Below are 22,848 nucleotides of genomic sequence, written 5' to 3' on the forward strand. Positions count from 1 at the left end.
CCTGGAAAGGTCTGGGGGGTTTCAACACCTTGGACTCTGTCTAAAACTTGACAGGGATTGAAAGGCTCTAACATATACCTGAGTCCTGACACCGATGCTGCGGTCCAAGCTACCTCCTGGAAATGACCAGGAGGCTTTGGGCTGCAACTAATACCTGGAAGTGACTGAACCTTCAATAGGTAACACTTGTTATTGCCTGGAAAGTCCTGATTAATACCTGGTGCATGAAAGCCAGGGCCGTTTGGAAAGCATTTGGACGTGGGCTGTAATTAATGTCAGAAAGACATCTGGTAATACCCTGCACCCCTGAGATCAGTTAACATCTGGCAGGAGTTCAACAATGAGACAAAATCCTGACTCATACCTGGAAAAGAACAGGAGGCCTGACGTCCAGGAAAAGTTCTGGATCTGAGGGCTGGAACTAATATCTGAAGGAGACTGGATGGTATTAGCTAATACGTGGCACTGTGTGGAGGGTCCTGACTAATACCTGGCAGGGATTTGAAGACATGAAGACTTTGCTCTTTGTTGTTGTTTCAGGAGCTGTTGGATCAGGGAGCAGCTCAGTCTCGTTTTCACTCATGACTTTTAAAATCCAGGTCTGTGAATCTTTACAGGCTGTGATTTGCCTTCTCTTCAGTTCCATTCAGCTCTCTGTTGACTTGACTTTTAATCCCACAATGCATTTCTTCTGAGTGTTTACCTGCAGGTTTCCTCCCTGGTTTCTTCTTTGAGCCTCTCAGGATTGAAACCAGTGCAGCTCCTCCACTGAAACAGTCACTGTCGCCTCCTGGTGGCTGAACAGCCAAACTACAACAGAGGAGAGAAGAAGGTCTGAGTTTCTGCTTCACTCAAATCATCTGATTTACACAGAAATTAACGAGATTTAAAAAAAAAACAACTCAACATTAAAACAACTTCATCATGTGTGAGGTCAACAAATCAAAATAATAATAATAATAATAATAATAATAAATTTTATTTATAGTGCACTTTATATTTTAGCAAGAAAATCTCAAAGTGCTACAAAAGTAATCAAAATGAATTAAAAACAGTTAAAAGGAATAAAACATCAAAATTTACACAAGAAACAAAATTACAGGTTAAAAGATTTTTTAAAAAGGTACGTTTTTAAACCCTTTTTAAAACAGTTTAATGACTGTGGAGCCCTCAGATGTTCAGGGACTGTTCCACAGTCGCAGAGCAGAAGAAGGTCTAAGTGCGTTAGTAATCAAGTCTGGAGGAGACGAAGGCGTGGACGAGCTTCTCAGCATCTCTTAGGGTGAGTGTAGGACGGAGTCTGGCTATGTTCCTGAGGTGATGAAATGATACTTTGCAGAGGTGACTGATGTGGGCCTCAAAGGTCAGGTGGGGGTCAAACCTGATGCCAAGGTTGGTGACTGTTGATGATAGTGGGATGTCCTTACCAAAATATTCTCGCATGAAGGAAACAATGAGACTCAGCTACAGATGGAAGAAAATTCATGAAAAATAGTCAGTGGTAGAAAGTAACTGAGTACGTTTACTCGAGTTTTGCATTTGCTCAAAATAAATTTATTAAAGGTACCTGTGGCCCATAGAACAAACAGCAGTGCCTGGAGTGGTCATACAGAGAAAAAATATATATATGTATGCCACATTTTACTAGACTGAACGCATGAAATACAATTTGTTCCCATGTTTTGAGTAATTATTATCCACAGCAACTTTTCCATATTTTACCCAACATGGCAGCGTGCAGCGGCTTCCTAGCACCTGCAGACAAGTGTTTTTCCACTTGTACTTTCTCAGTTAAGTATAGTTCATTAGTTCATCTGAACTTTTAACTTTAATCAATCTTGTCATTACAATTCTACCGAAGCTCAAGGAATTTAATGTCAAGTCTAATTTTAATGTAATTTGATTTTTTATCATGTTATCTTTGACTTTTGTTTATTTTAGGATTTTTATACTTTAGATATTTCTTCTTATTATATATTAGAGTCCATTATGTATTTTATTACGCTACATCTGCAACCTGAGTTTCTGAATATCTGACTTTTGTTCTGCTTCAAAGATCAACATGTTCTGGAACGACAATGAACAATCCGTGATCCTTGAGCTCTGCATCTGCTTCAGATATCAGTGTTATGTTAACCAGGTCTTCAAACTGGGCCACACCCCTTCACCTGTGCATCTACCTGCTGAACCGCTGCAGCTTTTTAACATTACAGATATATAAAGTGTCAGAACCACATCAGGCTCAACCTCACCTGACGCTCTGCAGGCAGGTGAACAGGTGAAGCAGTTAACTCTCCAGGATGATTTACATTCTCGTAATGACTAATGTGACTTTGCTGACTATCAACTTTTCACTGATAATTGAAGCTGGTGAATGAAGAAATCCTGTCTGTTGTCATGACGATCTGTACATTACCTCATGCGCACAAATTAATTCTAGTGTTAGCATTAGCAACATGGCGGCTGCTCTCAGCCTGGCTACAGCTGTCCAACCATAAACCCTGTCAGAGCTGTGATAAAGGCAGAGATAAACACCTGGTCGTATAAGAACAACAGAAAAAAAACAACTGACTGTCGGTTTGAATCCCACAGCTCTCTCCACCATTGAACCAGTCAACACTGGGATTTATCCCGAAGCTGTGATAAAATCTATATAGTCGATCCCAGAGGAAACGTCCAGGTCTGAAATTCTCTCCCAGTTTGACTGAATTTCTGAAGTTCACTCTTATTAATGGTTTCTATCACTCTGCTGTGTGTTTGTGTGTTTTCTGAAATCACTGTACGAATGTTGACCTCTCAGGGCCATTGTAGAGTCAACATCTATCAGTTTGAAAGAATAAACAAAAACTTTGGGTTTTTATCATCAAAGTCAGTTTAATGTCATGTGATGTTTCTCAGAGAACAGATTCCACTTTAATGTCTCAAAATCAACAAAATTACAGTTAAAAATAAGAAATTCAGTTTAACAACGTGAAGCAGTTCTGGAGGCTTTAAGGCAACGAGGTGACAAAACATTCACAACATGGAGAGTTTAGAGTGTTAAAAGTTAAGTCTGTAATAGTAGATAAAAATACAGAATCATATTAAAAATGTATTTTACAAAAACACTGTAAACTTTCAGAATAAAAGATGTAAGGTCACTTTATGTTGATTTTCCCTTGAATCATTTTGCTGCCTTGCTCAGAGGCACTTAAGTGTCACAGACTTTTATTAATAAAAAACATATTCACAGAACAGTTTGAACAGTTCCTAAATGTTTCTCATCCATTATGGAATAAATGTCTGCTTTTATTTTGAAATGTGAAAAAATTACTACAAAATTAAATAAATGAAAATAAAAATAAAAATACTCATTAAGACATAAATTTAAATCTTTGGTTTTTCAAATAAATCTCATAATTTTGATTTTATATTTTAATTCTGACTAAAAATGATCTGGATCAAATTTTGACTTGAAATGTCTTCAAATTTGTAATTAAATCTTCTGTTTTCAGTTTTGTAGTAAAGTTTTTTATATTTTTTAAAATATTTGGTACAAACAGCTGAGAATAAATTGAAATAAAAATACTAACTCTAAATTGTGACCAAGTCATTTAAACAATTTCATCATGTCACAGTTTTGATTTGTACAATATTTTTAGTTAAAACATCTGTTTTCAGTTTCACGATAAATCTTATCATTTGGATTTTTTTTGTTTTCATTTTGGAATCATAAATATGAAATTTTATTTTGAAATAACAGACACTTTGTTTAAAAAACAGATAAAAATAAAAATATTTCTGGCATATTGAGCTTATAATGTTCACTAGATGATACATATAAAATGTTTATTATTCTAACTGATTCTTTTGGTCAAAATACTTGTTTCAGAACAGAGTTTTCAGTTTAATAGTAAAATTTGATTTAATGAGAAAACAATTTGAATAATTTCCCTCTAAAATATTGAGTTGTGTCGTGAAAATAAATATTAAAATATCAAGATGACAGCACCTGTTGATTCAAATTGATGATTACTTCATTATTTTTTCCCTCTAAAATATTTATGCTCTTATCTGGAGAATAGATATGTTTCTAATATTTTATTATTTGTATCTCCTGATGTGATTTTTATTTAGCTAAAAATCTATTTATCACAAAATAAAGAGACACTTTTTTGAAATTATCTGAGGATAACTCAGGATTATCTCAGTATAATTATACTGAGATAATCATCTTGTTATCTCCATTAAATTATGTTTTCTTTTCCAAAATATTGAAACTGAAGTTATCCTGAGATAAATAATCTGATTGAATACTGTCGTGGTGTCAGATGTTAATGTGTTAAATTAACGGTGAAGGCTGCTTGTGTTTAAGTACCTGACCATCACAGTACAATAATGCTGCAGTACCATGGTAGAACCAGCAGGGGTGCTGTGGGCCTGACTGGCTGAATAAAGGCTAAACATGAAAAGTGAGGACCTCAGCAGCTGTTTTTCCAAACGTCCGTCAGATCTTCATATTCAGTCGTCTCCTCAGGATCCTTTCTCTTTACCTGCAGACCTGCACAACAGATAGAAGAGGAGGAAGAAGGAGGAGGAGGGGGGGGGGGAGGGGGGGTAGGAGGAGGAGAAGGACGAGGAGAAGGCAAGAAAGGAGGGGGAGATGGAGAGGAAGATGGATGGAAAGGAGGAGGAGGAGAAGAGAGGAGGTTAGACAGCCTGAACTCACATTGGCTGGTTTCATCAGACTACACTTCCCATGATTCCACAGATATGATGGAAACATCAGGATCAGCTGAGTCTGTGGTTCATCCTCAGAGGAACATGAACTGTTAATACTTCGGCCTGAACCACAGATAGGCTGCGACCTGTGACCTGCAGGTCGACTCAGTTACAAACGACTCGGCCTGAAGCTGAGGTTCTGGTTCTGGTCAGACTGGGCCCACGATATAAAACAGTCACAGGAGAAATGTGTCTGTCTTTTTAACACTCACAGTTTTTCATTTTTCTGATTCTACTTACAACTTTTAGTTTTCACATTTTCAATGAAAAAACTTAACTTGTAATGGAGTATTTTTACTCTGTGTGATTGGTACTTTTACTTGAATAAAAGATCAGATTACTTTTCCACCACTGTAACTCCACATATGAAAAACAGGGACCAGGTCTTTCTCAGGTAAATATTAAACTCTTTCGTAATTGTTCCCTCAACTCGTATCACAGTTACAGTGAGGACGACTCTGCATTAAAAACTAAATCTGTTGAATGAGACAAAGAGCAGATGTTAGTTGGTCATGTCAGGGTGTTAGAGGTGTTAGGAGGAGCTCTCAGAGGAGATGAGTCTCCACAGATTGATGAAGACAGAGGGGGACGCTCCTGCTCTGATCTGGGAGCTGGCTCCACCATCAGAACGCCTTGTGTGCAGGGATGGTGATGGTGACGATGATCCTTGGAGGAACACAGTGGCTGAGAAGGACTGAGTGTCCTTCAGGTTTCTGCTCACAGGTCTCTCTGTAGTCTCTCTGAAGTCTCTCTGAGACCAGACGCACCGCTGCATTCTCGACCATTTTAAAAACTTGACATTGTGGTTTTCTTCTGTTCATCCTCAAGTGAAAACAAGATGCAGTTCTGCAGTGATGATGTGTTTCTGTAGTCCAACCTGAAGTTAGCATCAGCCTGGTTCCTCCACAAAAAGCCAATGGGCTTTTTTCATAGTGTTTTGGATTATTCCAGAAAATAAACAGTGAGCAGCTAAAGTTTCTGATCCTTCAGGTTTAGTTGATCAGATCATCTTCACAGATGAACACCACTGTTCTGATGTTTGAAGTAAGAAGCTAATGTTAGGCTATAAACCAACTACACCACGGTCACATGACGTCAACGTCTCCACCACTAAGCTTCCAACTGCTCATTTCATTTAGCTCTGAGCTCTTCTACAAAAGCCTTTCTTCTTAGAAAGTTAGTGAGAGTTTGAAAGAGCGTGAGTAGAAACACAACGAGGCTGTAAAGGTGGACTGGTGAGTAGATGGGTTTTCATGTTAACGTCCCCGACAACCTCTGTAGTCTCATTTAGACACTCGTTAGCAACCGCCTTTTTTAAGACACGTAAAAGCTTCAAACATCAGGAGTGGGGGATTTACTGACCCATTTTATGTCGGAGAATAAAACCTGAAAATGTCTTGAGCTTGTGTTAAAACCACAGACCTTATTTCAGACATTTAACCAGAAACACACTGACAACAGGAAGAGCTAACATGCTAACATGCTAACTGACTTCCTGGTTTTAGGATCAGTCCTGCAGGACGCTATGATCTGCAGATTAATTTTACAGTATTAATTTTGTTGAATGATATAAGATTTCCTCAAATGTTTGTGAGAATATTTCAGAGTTTAGGGATTTTACTGTTGAGCCACTGTCAGAAAAAAATACATCTGAGATTTAGAGAATAAGAACAAAAAACCTGTGAATTCATTTACTTGGACAAAGAAAATCCAAAAATATTACAACATATTTTCCTAATGATCTGAGTTCTTCTTGAAATATTTGACTTTTTCCTCAAATATTTCAACTCTAACAGTGGCCCTGATAAAATCCAGAAATAAACTGTAAACTAGAGGAAACATTATAACTGAACCTACAAATTAAGACAAACTCCAGAGTTTTTGAGTCCATGTCCTTGTTTATATAAAACTTTTACCAAAAGAAGTATGTACAAATTCAGAGGCATTGGTACAAATCAACAATCAAAGTGCAAACTAACAGACTGGTGATGAAACGTGTCGATTCCTCTGACAGGTTTCATCCAAACAAACCTCCAGACAGAAGAGGAGGAAGTTTAAAAACCATCCTGAGAGATTCCTGAAGGGAAATGAATCCTCCTCCTGCTGCATCCTGAGACTGAAACTCCTCCGACAGTCTCATGAATCTCTGCAGTGAATCTCACAGGATGTTTTTAAACAGCCAGCAGGGGGAGCTCCACACTCTCAGCTCAAATATGACAGAAACTTAAACTGGTGTTTGAGGCTGAAGGAAAATTCAGAATTTCTACAATTTGGTGCAAACTTTAAACCTGAAATTTTTAGTTTCTTAATTTTTTATTTAAAAATGACCACATTCATTTCAAGATTATGAGATAAATTATCTCCAGAAAACACCTTTTTACTCTTTATTATTTATATTTATATTTATTTTCTAAGTCTTAGAGAAATTTACGACCCAACAAAAACCTTTTCTAGTTGAAACAAGATAAACATTTTCTGGAGATAACAAGATAATTTCCTTCATCTCGAGATAATTTCCTATTTTCTTTATGTTGTTCAAGCATGTTGTCGTCATGTTATCTCGAGATATGAGGAGTTTTCTTTCCTTTTTGTGCGCAATTGCTGTATTCTTGTTAATTTTTCATTAACTTGAGACAAGAAAAATATCTGCGATAAAATCTCATGTTCACAACTTCTTCTGTGAAAATGTGATATTTATATGTTTGTTTAAAAATAAATAATGATTCCTGCCATGACCACTCTCAGCTTCCGTATTGATAAGTGATTGATAAGAATCCTAAACTCCACCTGACCAGAGAAGAGCTCTGATTGGTCGACAGAGAGTTTCCTGCTGAGTTTCCTCCTCGTTCACCTCCACTGAGAAAACAAGACAAACCAACAGACCATCCTTTCATTTCCACATTAAATAAAAACAACTCATATATTAATATATCGCTTCAGACAGAAACCGTGGAAATTTTTTTTTACAAAAACAGAAAATAACAAAATGTTGTTTTTCTTTTTGTTCTCCTTTCACAGTTCCATTAAAATAATTGAGAAAAAATCATCCTTGATTCTGACGAGAAACAAAGAGCTGTTCTTATTTCTTTTTGCAACTTTGGAGGAAAAATGTTTTGTTTTTTGTCTCCGAATCGACGCAAAGGAAGTTTTCTGACCTCAGATCAGTTTACTGCACAAAGTCTGAAAACATCTTCAATTATTTATGAATCATTTTCTCATTTTCATGAAGAAATTCTGTTGTTTTCTTAAAACTAACTCAAGTTTTGTTTTTTTACAATAAGGAGAAAATACTTATTGAGAAATATTGAATCCATAATTGTGAGCAAACGTCTCCAGAAATCGTGCATTTTAAATGTATTAGTAAACAGTTTGTGGTGATCTGTCTGAGCATGAATGTGTTTAGAAAAACACACAATAAACCAAAATAAAGATTTGTGTCAACTTTCAGAAATAAATTTAACAGAAATAATTTTAGTCTCATGAGAAGTAAAGACAGAAACCTCCTGACAGCAGGGATTTAATTCAGAGGAAAATGTCCAGCTGCATCGTAATCATCGTAATTTTCCTTTAAAACTAGATTTAGCCTCCCTGCAGCAGAGGCTTCCAGCTGCATCAGTATAAAAGTTAAATCCTCTCTGGTTCCAGCTCACATGTCTCAGGTTTTCCCTGTTTTCATCATCTGAGGTTTTGATGCATGAAGAGCTGCAGTTTCCTCTAAATGAGCTGAGACAATAAGCTGTCAGGTCAGAACGTAGCTGCTCCAATCACCTCAGTTTACAATGTGCTTCAGTGCAAACAAACATATTCATGATGAATCAGATGATCACAAACTGAGAAGTGCTCTCAGGTCAGTTCCTCTCTTTACTCAAAAAAAATATAAATGTTATTTTCTTAGTTTAAATGAATGTTTCTGATCTAACAGAATAAACTCTGATTAAAACTGTCTTGTTAATAAACAGCCATAATTTCCCTCATAGAGACCTGATACTTTCTGATAAATGTCATCAACAGTTAACCTTTAACCTCAATAAGTAATGTTTGGATTATCTGTAAATTAAACTAGAGAGAAACTAGGAGACAGAAATTATTCTTATTTTTACCTGGAGATGCTGAGGAGTTTCTGGGTGCATTTTCAGCCCTGAGTAACGTCTGCAGGCTTCAACACAAGAGGCCAGTCTGTCCAGAAAGGCAGGGCAGCCTGTGTGCAGCCTGAGAGGCAAAATCCAGGGCAGAGAGTTCCCCACCTCCTCCTGCAGCGACGTGGAGGCCGAAAAACAAAAACTGTTTCTCCAAAGTGGAAGAAGCAGCGTAAACACCAGGAAGCAGCTCAAACGGAAACAGGCTCCACCTGATCGACTCAGATCAATCGACTCAGATCAATCGACTCAGATCAATCGACTCGAATCGACGCACACGAGCAGAGAAACATTCAGGTCGCCTCCGCAGAGCGTCTTCTTCAACAAGACGCCCGCAGCAGGACAGTTTTGGTGAGAACAAACATTATAATTCTTATGATTGGTTAATTTAAAAGGTGCTCCAATCAACGAGCACATTCCCCTCTCAGCTCCCGTCGCACCTCCGGCTGCGTCTCCCGCTGATCTGAGGTCAGATCTTTCAGCAGCAGCGCGGTGAGACAGGAGCTGGTTTGTCCCTTAAACCAGGATAAAGAAAAAGCTGCTGTACACGGCTAACGTTACACCGACACCACCGTATGGCTTCTGTACAGATGACAGGAAAAGGCACCGAACTGCAGCGTCTGCAGCAGGCCGACGGGAAACAGGAAGCTGCGCCGTGTCTCACCTGGCAGGTGTTTTCACTGTGCAGACCGACAGCCGCCGGGAAATCTGATCCATCAATCAGCTGATTAATCAATTATGATCAATATCAGCAGAAATCAAAACCAACATTTTAAACGTTGGTTCAGATGAAACGTTTAATTTCCAGTTTCCTGTTCTGAATTTTCTCTCATCTAGAGAAAGATTTTCTGACGTCACTTTCACACCTTTAACTTCCTTCACTGGTCACCTGATCAGACAGGTGAGTCCCTCCTGCTGCGTCATAATAACGTGTGAAGAACGTGAATCTCACACGGTGAAAAACTGATTTCATTTGATTTTTCGGAGCTTTCTCACAGTAAGTAAAGGCATCACAGTCACAGGTTCACATGTTCACAGGAGACGACGTCACATCTTCACCTTCCTGACGACGACACTTCCTGTCAGTCACAACGCATCCTTCTCTGATTGGTCACGTTCTGATCATGTGACTGTAACATGGAGAATAAACGCTGCGCAGGTCACAGAGGATTTAACGAGCTCCTCCTCTGTCTCTGTAAACTGGACTTTTCTTTTCAGATCAATCGACGGTGAATCGATCGATCGAACGTTCCGATCAGAGTTTAACGTCAGAGCAGCAGGTCAGTCTGGAGGCTGCACAGTGAAAACAATCGATCGGTTCAACATCAGCTCAAACTGCAGATTCTCCTCCAGCAGTAACAACGATAATCAATAACCAATATATAATCTATAATCTATAATCAGCGTAAGGCTTTTTTCTCTTTTCATTCAGTGAATAAAGTAAAGAGTTTTAAGGCAGAGAGGGCGACAGACAGACAGACAGACAGACAGACAGACAGACGTGGTCAGGGTCTCTGCAGCTCCTCCTCCTCCTCCTCCTCCTCCTCCTGCTCCTGTTGTGCTTTGAGCTGTTAGGCTGTGATGTGGACGGCAGAGGGAGGAGGGACGACACCTCCCTGAGCTCTGAGGAGGAGGAGAGGTTAGTGATTAGGAGAGGAGTTAAAACTAGTCGTTAAGGAGCGCTGCACCTCCTCCTCCTCAGACGGAGGGGAGGAGAGTTGAGGAGAAGGAGTGAGTTCAGAGTCACAGCTGGACAGTGAGGAGGAGTCGGTCTCTGCTCTCCTCTGCATCACAAACCTCCGAGGAGGTCATGGACTCCTCCGGTCTCCTCCTCCTGTGTCGGAGAGATGAGGAGGTCTGTGATGGAGGGAGAGACGGAGCAGGAAGAGAAGAGAGAGGTTTAAAAAGGAGGAAAATAAAGCGTCTCCTCCTCCAGGTGTTCTCAGGAGGAGGTGAGGAGGAGGTCTGTAAGAGGTCAGAGGGTCAACAGGAGGTCAGGAGAAGGTGAAGAAGCTGTCCTCCTTCAGTCAGAGAAGCTGATCAGCAGGAGAGGGAGAGGAGGAGGTGAAGAGGTGAAGGAGTCAGGGGAATGGAAATTGGGGGGAGGCGAGGAGGAGGAATGTGGGAGGAGGTCAGCGAGTCAAGAGGAAGTGAGGAGATCCAGAGGAGGTCACAGAATTGGGAGGAGTAGGAGGAGGAGGTGTGGAAAAGGCCAAGCCAGTGACCTCTGACCTCTGACCCCGCCGAGAGCAGACAGGAAGTGAGCACCAGGAGACGCCACAGACACAGAGAAGGAGGGAGGGAGTCACTTCACCAGCACTGACTTTGGCAGAAACGCCTCCATCTCTGCGCCTCCATCCGCCCTTGGCGACGCCGAAGATGCCGAGGAAGACGAGGAGGAGCTCGGGGACGAGGAGGCGCCGGCCGGTTTGGGGAGGCTGTACATGTAGACGGCGCCGATGACGAGCCCCGCCCCCGCCGTGAAGAGCAGGTCGACGCGGAAGGCGAACAGGTAGATGGACATCACCGTGGAGACGATGATGGAGAAGGAGGTGGCGAAGCCCTTCAGGATGTTGTCGGCGTACTTCACCACCACGGCGACCAGCAGCCCGCCGAACGCCTGGTTGAAGATGACGCACCACACCATGTCCGTGTAGCCGAACAGGAAGCCGCGCTCGGCGATGGCGGCGCCGTCGTTCCACCACAGTCCCAGCATGCCGAGCGCCGTGCCGAAGATCCCCAGCTGCACGTTCCTCACCCAGACGGAGGCGGAGCTCCCCTTCAGGATCTTCTCAAAGTAAACGCCGGCGAAGCCCGACGACAGGCAGCTGATCACCACGGCAACCAGACCCACCATGTAGTTCTGATTGGAGCTGTCCGACACCGACGCCTCCTTGTTCCCCTCCTGCTGCACCTGAAAGCATCAATCAATACGAGAAATCTATCAGCGATCAATCAGTCACCAATCACCTGTCAGGCCCAGATCAATACGATCGGCTCTATTGATCAATACGTCACATACACAACTGTTAACGAGGGTCACACAGGTGAGGTGGAGGAGACAGGTGAGGTGGAGGGGACAGGTGAGGTGGAGGGGACAGGTGAGCAGGAGGAGACAGGTGAGGTGGAGGAGACAGGTGAGGTGGAGGAGACAGGTGAGCAGGAGGAGACAGGTGAGGTGGAGGAGACAGGTGAGCAGGAGGAGACAGGTGATCAGGAGGAGACAGGTGAGGTGGAGGAGACAGGTGAGCAGGAGGGGACAGGTGAGCAGGAGGAGACAGGTGAGGTGGAGGAGACAGGTGAGGTGGAGGAGACAGGTGATCAGGAGGAGACAGGTGAGGTGGAGGAGACAGGTGAGCAGGAGGAGACAGGTGAGGTGGAGGAGACAGGTGATCAGGAGGAGACAGGTGAGCAGGACGTACCTGTACGATGGCGACCCCGGCGAACAGCAGCAGCAGAGAAACCCACTGAACTCTGGACAGCGTTTTTCTCAGCATCAACACACTGAACAGAGCTGTGGTGAGGATCTTCAGCTGGTAGGTCACCTGACCGAGGAGGGGAGACACGATTGGTCCAAACTTAGTTCAGGTGTTTCACTCACAGAATCAAACCTTTGTTTATTGTTTAACAGGAAACAGTCACATTCATTCACACCTGGAAGCTGCACAGTGCAAACACTGCAGTGGATCAATCTGCTGCTGAAAATAGTCCCCAACAAAGGTTAAGTTTTAACCTGCAGAGGAAAGAGCAGGTGTGAGGTGGACTCACCTGGAAGGTGGCGGCCGGCAGGTTGGAGATGGCGACGTACTGCAGGTTGTTCTGCAGCGTGTAGATGAGCGAAGGGACGGCGAGTTTCAGAGTGTCTTTGTACTGAAACACGATGGAGTCGATCAGGAACAAGGTCGTCTCCTTCACACTGACTGACAGACAGACAGAGAGAGAGACAGGGATGTAATGTCGCTCTGTCACAGGTCAGTGAGACAGGTTTAAAGATCTACAGGTTGTTTCAGATTCTCTCTTAAAGTCACAGATGTTGATTATACTTTTAAACTGATAGTTTACTGTCAGAGGCTGAATGACTGAAGTGACGTCAGTCGTCTTGTGTTATACAGATACTGAGTTAGCTGCTGAGACAGAAGAACAGAACAATGGAATAGAACTTTATTGTTACTGTTTTAAAACACAGCTAACGACCTGGTAGCAGCTGCAGGACTGACAGCCAAAAATAAAAGTAGACAAAAATGAGAAATATAAAATCAGATAAACACAATGAGGCAGTTTATACAAAAGTAACAGTGCAACATGATAATAAAATAAAGTGCAGAGTCTCTCCTGGATAATAACCATCATGGACGTCGACGTTCTGACGTCCTGTTGAAATTATTTATTTTATTCTGACAGTTTTGTGGACGGTTCAAAACACTACATTACCCATGAGCCTCAGCTGCTGTTGTCATGAAGAAGACAATTTAAACAGCTGAATGTTTCATCAGGTTCCTACAGATCTTCAGCTTCAGACTGTGAAGCTCTGTGATTGGCTGTTTGTCAGGGAACTGCACCCTGGGAGTTGTAGTGTTTTAATGTTTAATCCTCTGAGTGTCCAACATTAAAAGCTCCTCTGTCTCTGCTCTGATGAACTTACATCTCTTCTGCAGCAGGATGATGAGCAGACACGTCAGCACCTTCAGGATCTCCGCCATGACAACGGCCGACGTCGCAAAGAAGCGGTCGCCCGGCAACGTGCGGACGTATCGGATGCTGAGGATGAGCGATGCATTCTGGACCACCAGCACGGCCAGGCTGATGTACTTCAACCTCCTGTTGACTGCAGAGAAACAACAGAGACACCGATTAGAGCTCCAGATAAAACTACTGTCACAGTCGACCCAGGTCTCTGTTCAGGTCTGAGTTTTCACTCTGAACACAAACCAAAATAAAAACTTTACTGTGGACCTGGTTCAGGAGGTTTTTCATTATTTCCATGAAACTTTCCAGGAAGTTTTTGGGAAATGACAGAACAAGCATCGTATTTTCGAATGAGTGACTTTATTTGTAGAAAACAAACTGTCGTCAGCTGCGTCTGAAACCTTCAGGCTGTGAATTCTGGTGGTCAGATCGTTCAGTCCTCCTCCCAGCTGGGACATTTTTTAATTAACTGGGTGTGTTGTTCTGATTTCATCAGGGAGGATTACACACACACAACAGTTATGCAGAAGCTTTAATAGGAAACAGACGCTCATCATAAACTTCACAACTCCATTTACAATCCTCCTGTTTTGAACTTTCCTTCAGTGTCACAGTGAAACACTGAGAGTCTGAACATCAGTGGAGACTCTGACTCCAGGAGCTGATCACAGATCAGCTGACTTCATTTTCAAAAATGTAAAAGAATACAGGCTAAAAGAAGGTATGTTAACTCACCTGAAATAACTCGCCCGTTAACTCAGACACCGTGTTGGCAGGAGACTACAGCTATCAGCTTAATTTACTGATTTTTAACCAAACTTACACCTGATTCTTTGGACAAATGATCTTTTTTAATCTAAGCAGTGCAGGTAAGTGTGCAGGTAAGTGTGCAGGTGTGGTCCTGAGCAGAAAGACAGATTAAAAGACAGATAAATGAGAGTACTGGATGTTTGTGGTGATTATGACCTTTAATATTTATCAGAAATAATTCGAGACATTTCAGAGTTCTCAAGGACCTGCAGACCCTGGTTGGATGTTTCAGATCCAGGCTCTGAAACCGTAACACACCTGCATGAATGTGGACAAACCTGACGACATATTTACACAACAAAGACCAGGATGGGGAGGGGGTGTTACCTGAGTTACCTGCAGACATAGGTGTGCCCTCACCATGAACAGAGCCTCTGTGTGTGTGTGCGTGTGTGAGCGCAACCTGAACCGGAGCTCCACGTCACCAGCTCTGTGACAGTTTACCTCCTCTCTAACTCACCTGGTTCATTAAGCTGTTTGTTAGTGTGTCTGCAGCAGCTGTCGAGCTTCAGCCTCCATTTAAATAAAGCACCAACATTAACTAACACTGGCGGGTTAGTTAACTGCACTAAAACTAGTTTAAAACCAGTTATCGGTGGAGTTAGCTGCTGTGAATTAGCCACGTTAGCTCCCAGCGGAGCTAACATGTTAACAGGTAATTTAGCTTGTTTTAAATTAAAATGACGACACTTTGTTTATTAAAAACTGTGGGTGATGTGTACACTGGTTAGTTGGGCTACTAGTTAACTTCTCTAGTTAACTTCAGCGGTAATAACCCTCATGAGTTTAGCCGTTTAGCCGTTAGCTAACCTTCACCGCCGTGTAGCGCGTTCACACCGACACAAACAGAAAAACTTCAGAGGTTTTTATTTATATTTATCCACAAAAAGTAATTTAATTCTTATTGTCACACACCAGCCCCCCCACCACGGAGCCCCCAGCCCACGGATCCCAGTGTTAGTGGGCCGTGTGAGGTCCACACCGCCCCCGAGTCTCTGCTCTCCCTCCCCCGGCTCACCTTCACTCTGACTCCGGCTCACTGCCTTCTCCTCCGCCGCCTGGCTGTGGTTCCCTCCGGCCATGCTGCGCTCCCTCTGCCCGCCCGCCCGGACCGAGCCCTCTCTCTCTCTCCCCCGCCGCCGCCGCTGCCTGCTCGGCTAACGCTCCGCTAGCCTCCCAGCTAGCCCCCGGTTCACAGTTCAGACCCAGCCGGAGCACCGATCGACCTCCGGGTTGTTACGCAGGTTAGGGTGAGAGGCTGCGGGTCTACAGACGGATGTTAGGCCGGAGCTGAGGTTAGAGGAGCCTGCGGAGGAACTACCGGGAACATCGGCGTGAAAACACTCCGTGAAGGAGGTGAGGTGTCCAGGAACCGAACTACAGCTGCTGAGATAGCGCTGACTGTCAGGAGGTCCCACTCTGATAGAAAAAAAACGCGTCCGCTCTACTGAACCAAGCGAGAATTACTGTGAAAACCACTTTGTGTGAAATCGTTCTGTTTGAAAAGTGAAGTACAAATAAAGTTTGTTTGATTGATTTAAATAACTCAGACCGGTTCTGAAGTGGCTCAGGTTTTAACAGGGGTTTATCTTGTCTGTGAGACGGGCTCTGAATAAACAGTCAGAGTGAGACTTCTCTCATCTTTCTCCTCTTTGATTCTGCCAACAGAAAAACAATCACTTCCTTGTTCTCTGTCAGGTTGAAGGGGGAGGAATCCTATTGGCTGCTGAGTGAACACCTCACCTGTCAGATGTGGTTGATGTTGAGCGCCACCTGCTGGTTCACTATAAAACAACTGGTTCATTATCCTTTAACTATCTTTACCACCAGACTCCATAGAGAAAAACAGGGATTTAACAGGAGCTGCTGGAATACCACTGCCTCCATCTGTTGGTGTGTTTGTGTCACTGTGTGACTTCCAGTGGTGGAAGAAGTAATCAGATACTTTATTGAAGTAAAAGTACCACACAGTAACACAGACACACTAAAATCTATTTTTAGCAGCTAGTATTTTAGATTGTGCAGATATTTCAGGTAATATTTATGCACTTCCTCAGTTACTTCTGCAATGTCGTCATCTTTTATCTTTGTCACCTGACTGTGAGTCAGTATCATCTGTGGCACCAGAGTCAGGACAGGACAGACCAGTAGAGTCAGGACAGGACAGGACAGGACAGACCAGGACAGACCAGTAGAGTCAGGACAGGACAGGACAGGACAGACCAGGACAGACCAGTAGAGTCAGGACAGGACACAGTGTGATAAAGTGTGAAAAACTCTTTTATTGAGGCGTCGGATCTTTTTTCCTTCGATCCATAAAAACTTATTTAATGTAAATAAACAGGAACAAGTGGCTGAGGAGCCACTTTGATCATTAAACCACAGATTAATACACAAGTATTTACAGTGACATCAACAGAGTCACTACAAACCACATACGTGTGGACCTGGATCCTCCTCAGACCTGACAACACAGGAGGAAACTCAGAGCTGAAAAACTGAACTGAGATCTGCTCTAACTTCACTGGACCGCCCCTTCATTCCCAAATGATCACATGGAAACTTTCTGAGTCCGTTTCTGTGTAACTGTTTGTTTTTTGAGGAAATGTTTGAACGAATCAGGAACTGGAGAAAGTTCTGGGCTCAGACGTCAGGAAATCACCTGAGAAAACATTTCAAACATTTTCCTGAGAAAGAAATCATCCCTTGTTTGATATCATCAAACAATCATTCAGTGTGCAGATGTTTCACTCAGATATTAACCTGAGCTGAATCATCTTTCTCCAGGTTCAGTTACATCAGGCGACAGTGGTGGAGTTGGTAAATAAAGAGGAAATGACTGCAGAGACACAGCTCTGTCCCAGCTGTTAAAAATAAACAGACGTAGTAAACGGTCCACAGCTTCAAAAATAAATAGCAGGTCAATAAATAACCAAACAGGAAGTGGATCTGAATCAAACCTGCTGCGTTCAGAGATAAATAAACAGACGACTGCAGCCAAACTCGGATTGAAATAAATAACTCCCCGTTAGAGGATGGTTAACGGCGTCCGACTCGTGTTTCAGCTCGTTAACGACTCGTCTCTTCAGGTTTCAGAGATAATAAAGTCCTGTGAGTCTTCACTGGGATGAGGTTAACGAGCTGAAACAGGAAAACGCCGCTGATCTGCTCCTTTAGAGTCCAGTGTGAGCTTTTAGTTTGTCGCCGCCCTGCTGGCCGAGCACAGTCCTGCACAGAGTCTCAGAGTCCAGAGCCCTGTAGGTTCAGGTTTAGGTTTATTGAGGGTGGGGCTGTTAGAGGGACTGACTGGGTAGAGAGCTGCGGTCCTCCTGCAGGTCTCCTCCCCCCTCCTCCTCCTCCACCTCCCCTCCCTCCATCCAGGGGTGAGACAGGATCTCCTCCAGAGTGGGGCGCTCCTCTGGGCGGTACGACAGACACCAGCGAATCAGACTCTGGCATTCTGCGAAGAGAAGGAGGGAGTTAATGATGATGTAAGAACAGGACAATTTCAGCCAATCAGAGTGTTGGGGGCGGGGCCTGCGCTCACCTTTAGAGACCCGCCTGGTGAAACTGGGCGTGGCCTTGACGATCTCCTGGTCACGCTCAAAGGGGATGTCGCCACAGACCATGTCAAAGAGCAGGACACCCAGAGACCAGACGGTGAGAGAGACGGCCTCGTACGACTGAGACAGGATCCACTCAGGAGGACTGTAGACCCGGGTCCCTGAGGAGGAGGAGATACCGGTCAGTTAACCTGTCAGAGCAGCCATGTTCTCACCGTTACACCGACCCTAACTGTACCGTCTCTGTACCTTCGAACTCGCTGTACGGCGTCTCCTTCAGCGGAGCTCCCGACCCAAAGTCGATGATCTTGACGTCCAGCGTCCTCGTGTCGACCACAATGTTCTCGTCTTTGATGTCTCGGTGCACGATGCCGTGAGCGTGCACGAACTGCAGCGCCTCCACGATCTGACGGAAAAACCTGAAGGAAACAAAACGAGCGTCAACACCCAGAGCAGAGAAGAAGAAAGTCCGATAAACTCAGAGAGGAAGCAGCAGAGGGGAGTCAAACCTGAGAGCGAGGTGTTCAGGCAGCGCTCCTCTCTCCGTGATGAAGTCGAACAGGTCCTGGTACTGAGCCGGCCGCTCCAGCACCAGCAGGAAGTGCTGCCCCTCCACCTCGAACCAGTCCAGCATGCCAATGACCCCGTCGTGACCTCCGACCTCCGACAGCCGCTGCAGCAGAGCGATCTCCATGGGCACAGGGCTGACCTCACCGGGCTGAGGGGGGAGAGGAGATGGAAACATGAGCCGCCATTATCATCATCAAATAAAATAAAAAAATACATGGTCTGTTGTCTGACGTATAAAATATGTTGACAGCTGAGAGGACAACTTGTTCTGGACCTTATCTTCACACGTAAATGAACAGTGAACCTGGCCATCAGCACCAGACTCCATTAACAAAAACAGGAATTTAACTGGGAGCTCCTGGAATACCACTGCCTCCATCTGTTAGTGTCTGTGTTACTGTGTGACTTAGTAGAGATATATAGAGATGTTTCTGGTCAAACTAAAAGGATCTTACTCTTTAATAAAAAGCTCTGTCTCTGTAAAAACCCTGGTTTACAGAGTATGTTTATGTTTAATATGTGTCCGAAACAGACTTGTTTTAACTTCTCAGATCCAAAGTCTCATCTTCGCGTCTTGTTTTATTCGACCATTGAGTCCAAACATAAATAAGAAACAAAGTTTGTGTAACAGAACTTTTTCTTCTTTTAATGTATCCCATGATGCCTCTCACCCATTCTGTAATAACAACAATGTCTCTTGTGAAACTAAACATTAAATATCAGCTCATAATAAAAGCAGTCACAGTAACACGTGCTGCTTTCAGGACAGAAATGACTCATGTAGGTGTTTTTTTTACATTTTCTTCAGAAACTCTGGTTTTTGTTCCTGTGTGTGTTTTTCCCTGAGTCATCGTCTGCAGGTGTGTTTCAGGTGTTTTTTGTTGTGGTGTTGAGGGGGGTCTCCCGGGTTAAAGTTAGTGATGAATAAGAAACGGAGGGGAAATCCTACGGCGTCATTTACCAAACCTGTGACATCACAGGTTTCCGTGGGAACAGGAAGCTGTAAGTCACAGGTCGGTCCAGCAGGGGGCGGAACTGACCTGAGATCTGTTTATCAGAGAGGTCACCGGAGGACAAACGGCTGCCGAGTTTTCATGTTTACGTCTCTAATGTGTGACGACGCCTCAGTGAACTCTGTCTCTATAATCTGACGCTTTAACAATGAAAAAACAATTATGAAGTAAAGGTGTCCTCACCACTCTAGCCCACTGCTGAACTCGGTCACTGGAAATCTGTTTGATGGCGACCTGGGCAGACAAAAAGAGGAGGTTTAGTTTGAATCTGCAGCAGAAAAGAAAAGAGGAAGCAGTGAAACTAAAACAGTGAAAATGTAAAAACACATAATAAACATGAGAAATAAAAGCAGTCTGACCTGTAGTCCATCAGAGAGTCTGTGGCCTGAAAACACTGAACCGAAACCTCCTCTGCCGAGCAGAGAACCACAGTGATACTGGCTGCAGAACGGTTCCTTCACTGAGAGAGAGAGAAACACATCAGGCTGCTGTTCAATAATCAATAACATCTTTAACCCAGTTTATCTGTGATGAAGTCAGTCAGGTGTGGTTAAAAGCTCAGGAGGAAACAGTCACAGGGAATTCACACTCACACCTGAGAGTAACAACAGATACTGAACATTCACTGTTTAATACCACAGGAAACATTCATCTAACCATTTAGAATAAAAGGTAGTTTAACAAACAAGATGAATCTTCACTGATTACAGCGGTTTGTTATAGCAGCAACTTTTCTGTTGTCCCGAGTTTGTTGTTAACTTCATGTCTCATTAAAAATAAAACGATTTCAGAGAAACTGGAAAAAGTAAAAACACACAAACGTAAAAATATATCTCATATTCCCACATGTGAAGGGTTGGATTATTATTGTATTGTGTGTGTTTGTTGTGGTAACTGTTGGTGCCCTGCAGCTGCTGCTGTTAACACACTGAATAAAACGGAGGTCATGGAGCTAAAACAAATTTTATTCCCATTAAAAAGCTCCTCTCCTTTGATAAAACGTCGTTAGTTTCAGCGTGAATCTGGATTAAAGTCACATTCAGTTGAAAAGTGGCTGAAGATTCCGTTTTAACGCTTTTTAAAAAGATAAATGAGCCGTTTAACCGTCGTTAAAACGAAGTACAGTCACCATGGAAACGCTGCCGTTTTAGCTTAAAATAGTTCTATGTGAGAAATGCAGAAGTTTAAAAATCGCTGTTTTGTGAGTGGAGTCTGGTTGAAGGAGCGTTAGTTTACTCCACCTTAAAGTCACTTTATCCCGCTTTATGTCAACATGAAACCGCTTTTTAAAACAGATTTGACTTTTCTGTGGTTCTCACCGTTTTTCCCCCGGACTTCCTCCTCCACATTGAACTCCACGGCTCGTTTCTCCAACATGTTCTGGTCGTTTTCAGTCAGTTGAAGGTGATAAAATCCATCCTGTTGTCGGCGGAGTTTCACTGTTCAGTAGCTTTTAAACCCTTTTCCGTTTTAAATCGTCGTTTCCCTCCGACTGTATCCCGCTGTCCGCTTTTAAAATCCAATTTCAGCGAAGAAATTACTTTAAAAGTTATTTTCTCGGGTTAAAACTGTTCGAAACGTTGAAAATAATCTTGTTGCAGGTTGATAAGAATCTCCCAGCTCGTCTCTGACCGCCCTCTCTGCTCTACGTTACTGTTTTGTTCTGTATTTATACCCTTCTCACCGACCACGCGCCCATTTCGGTCCGACTGTCCAATCAGCGCCGAGACGTGTGCTCAATGTTTTGAACCTTGGCCGCCAATCAGATTCAAGCTGCGGTTTCTTCTTTTATCTCATGAATATTCAAATCCCGCGAGAAAGAATTCGTAGAATTCAGGGCGGCGGAGCGGCGGAGCGGAGGAGCGCGCGCTGCTGACGGGAAGGAGGACGACGGTTTCCCCCCAACACACGCACGCACGCACGCACACGCACACACACACACCAACGGTTCCTGTTCGCGCCACGTTTTATTTCAGCTGGTCTGGTTGAACTGGTCTGAGACAGAAACAGGCCTCAGGTCACAGCCCTTTATAAGAAACGAGAACGAGGTCAGTTTCCTTTTTACTGTCAAAATAAACGTGTCATTACAAGAAGAGTCAGAATAAGAGCAGTGACCGCGGCAGGTTGGTTCCAGCAGCACCGGGACAGGTTTAGATAAATGAGCTGAGATCATTTCTACAAAGTTTCCTGGAAACAAACCGAGGACTAGTTTTTAATTACAGGAAAAACACACCGAAAAAACTAATGACACTGATGTTTTAGTTAAATTAGTTATGTGAATTTTAATGACAGAAATAGTTTGGTTTAAAGCTCAGTGAATATTTATTATTCACTCATTTCTTACTGGAACTGACACTGATCTCTGTTCATCTGTGATTAGAAACAAATTCAGTTTGTCTTTTCAGGAAACTTCTGTGTGACGACAAAAATGGCAGAAGTAAATAAATAAATGTAGAAATATCATTTTACATTAGTACGTGTATTTCTTTATGTCATTATTGTCCCTCATACATGAGGTGACACACATTTCAATCAAATGTAGATCAGTGCAGCAGCACTAACGACAAGCCAACACCTGATGAGAAGTTTGAACAGAAACTGAATCTAAGGATAGATGTAAGGATAGAGCAGGTGTACCTGATAAAGTGGACACTGTACGTGTACATCTTCATAGATGCATGTGTGAGGGAAATTCACGTTACAGCTGCGATGAGATGAGACTGAGATGATATTCATCTGTTATTCACATATGGAAATATCTGTGCTGTAGGACAATACAGATCTGAATTAAACCAATTTATTTTATCGGTTCATAAATTCCAGTTTGTTCCCAAATGAGCTGCTGTGGTTTGTGAAATTAAAAACAGAATCATTGCTTCTGCAAACAGGACAGCTGTAAATTCATGTGGTGTTTGTTTTTATTTAATCTCCATCTTTTCTTCTGAGAAATGTGGATCCAGGACGTTCTGCTGGAACCTGCAGGACACTGACAACGTAATCACAACCCTGTCGTCCTATCTCTGTCATGTTCTGTCTGCTCGGCTAAAAGGACAAAAATCAGCACAAACACTAAAAAAGAACTGAAGCCTATTTTCTCTGCTTCTTGTGATAAGTGTATTTATGAGCTTGACTGTTTGACTTCTCTTATTCTGAACTTGTTCTGTTTATCTGACATAAAGTTGGTTTAAAAAAGGAACAGAAAAGGAGGAAAAGAGGCAAAGACAAAAGAGGAAGGAAAGAGTGAGGAGAAGATGGAAGAGGAAGTTAGACAGGAGAGGAAGGCAGAGGATTTTGTGAATGAAAGGAAAA

General features: G+C 43.0%; 2 protein-coding genes across 5 annotated transcripts; both read right to left on the reverse strand.

The window, feature by feature from the left end:
• Positions 1-2,848: 2,848 nt before the first annotated feature.
• Positions 2,849-15,803, reverse strand: slc35a2 (solute carrier family 35 member 2). 4 transcript variants are annotated; one of them, XR_001960353.2, is made up of 7 exons: positions 15,412-15,803; positions 13,540-13,722; positions 12,666-12,817; positions 12,320-12,442; positions 11,222-11,811; positions 8,862-10,520; positions 2,849-4,540 (listed from the first exon to the last, which is right to left on the reverse strand). XR_001960353.2 is itself a non-coding variant. In XM_018670780.2 (6 exons), the coding sequence occupies exons 1-6, from the start codon at positions 15,473-15,475 to the stop codon at positions 4,513-4,515; spliced, it is 1,140 nt and encodes a 379-aa protein (XP_018526296.1). In that variant the 5' UTR covers positions 15,476-15,803; the 3' UTR covers positions 2,849-4,512. The 4 variants fall into 4 exon arrangements, 2 of the variants coding, with proteins under 2 accessions (XP_018526296.1, XP_018526295.1); XR_001960354.2 differs by lacking the exon at positions 2,849-4,540 and adding an exon at positions 6,640-7,617; XM_018670780.2 differs by lacking the exon at positions 8,862-10,520.
• An 852-nt stretch (positions 15,804-16,655) lies between these two features.
• Positions 16,656-21,197, reverse strand: pim2 (Pim-2 proto-oncogene, serine/threonine kinase). The gene is made up of 7 exons (XM_018670781.2): positions 20,859-21,197; positions 19,899-19,999; positions 19,723-19,773; positions 18,466-18,674; positions 18,206-18,375; positions 17,941-18,117; positions 16,656-17,853 (listed from the first exon to the last, which is right to left on the reverse strand). Exons 1-7 carry the CDS (start codon positions 20,914-20,916, stop codon positions 17,687-17,689), a joined length of 933 nt encoding a protein of 310 aa, XP_018526297.1. The 5' UTR covers positions 20,917-21,197; the 3' UTR covers positions 16,656-17,686.
• Between the last annotated feature and the right edge of the window lie 1,651 nt (positions 21,198-22,848).

Source organism: Lates calcarifer, linkage group LG6 (genome assembly GCF_001640805.2).
Source record: "Lates calcarifer isolate ASB-BC8 linkage group LG6, TLL_Latcal_v3, whole genome shotgun sequence".
Taxonomy (NCBI): domain Eukaryota; kingdom Metazoa; phylum Chordata; class Actinopteri; family Centropomidae; genus Lates; species Lates calcarifer.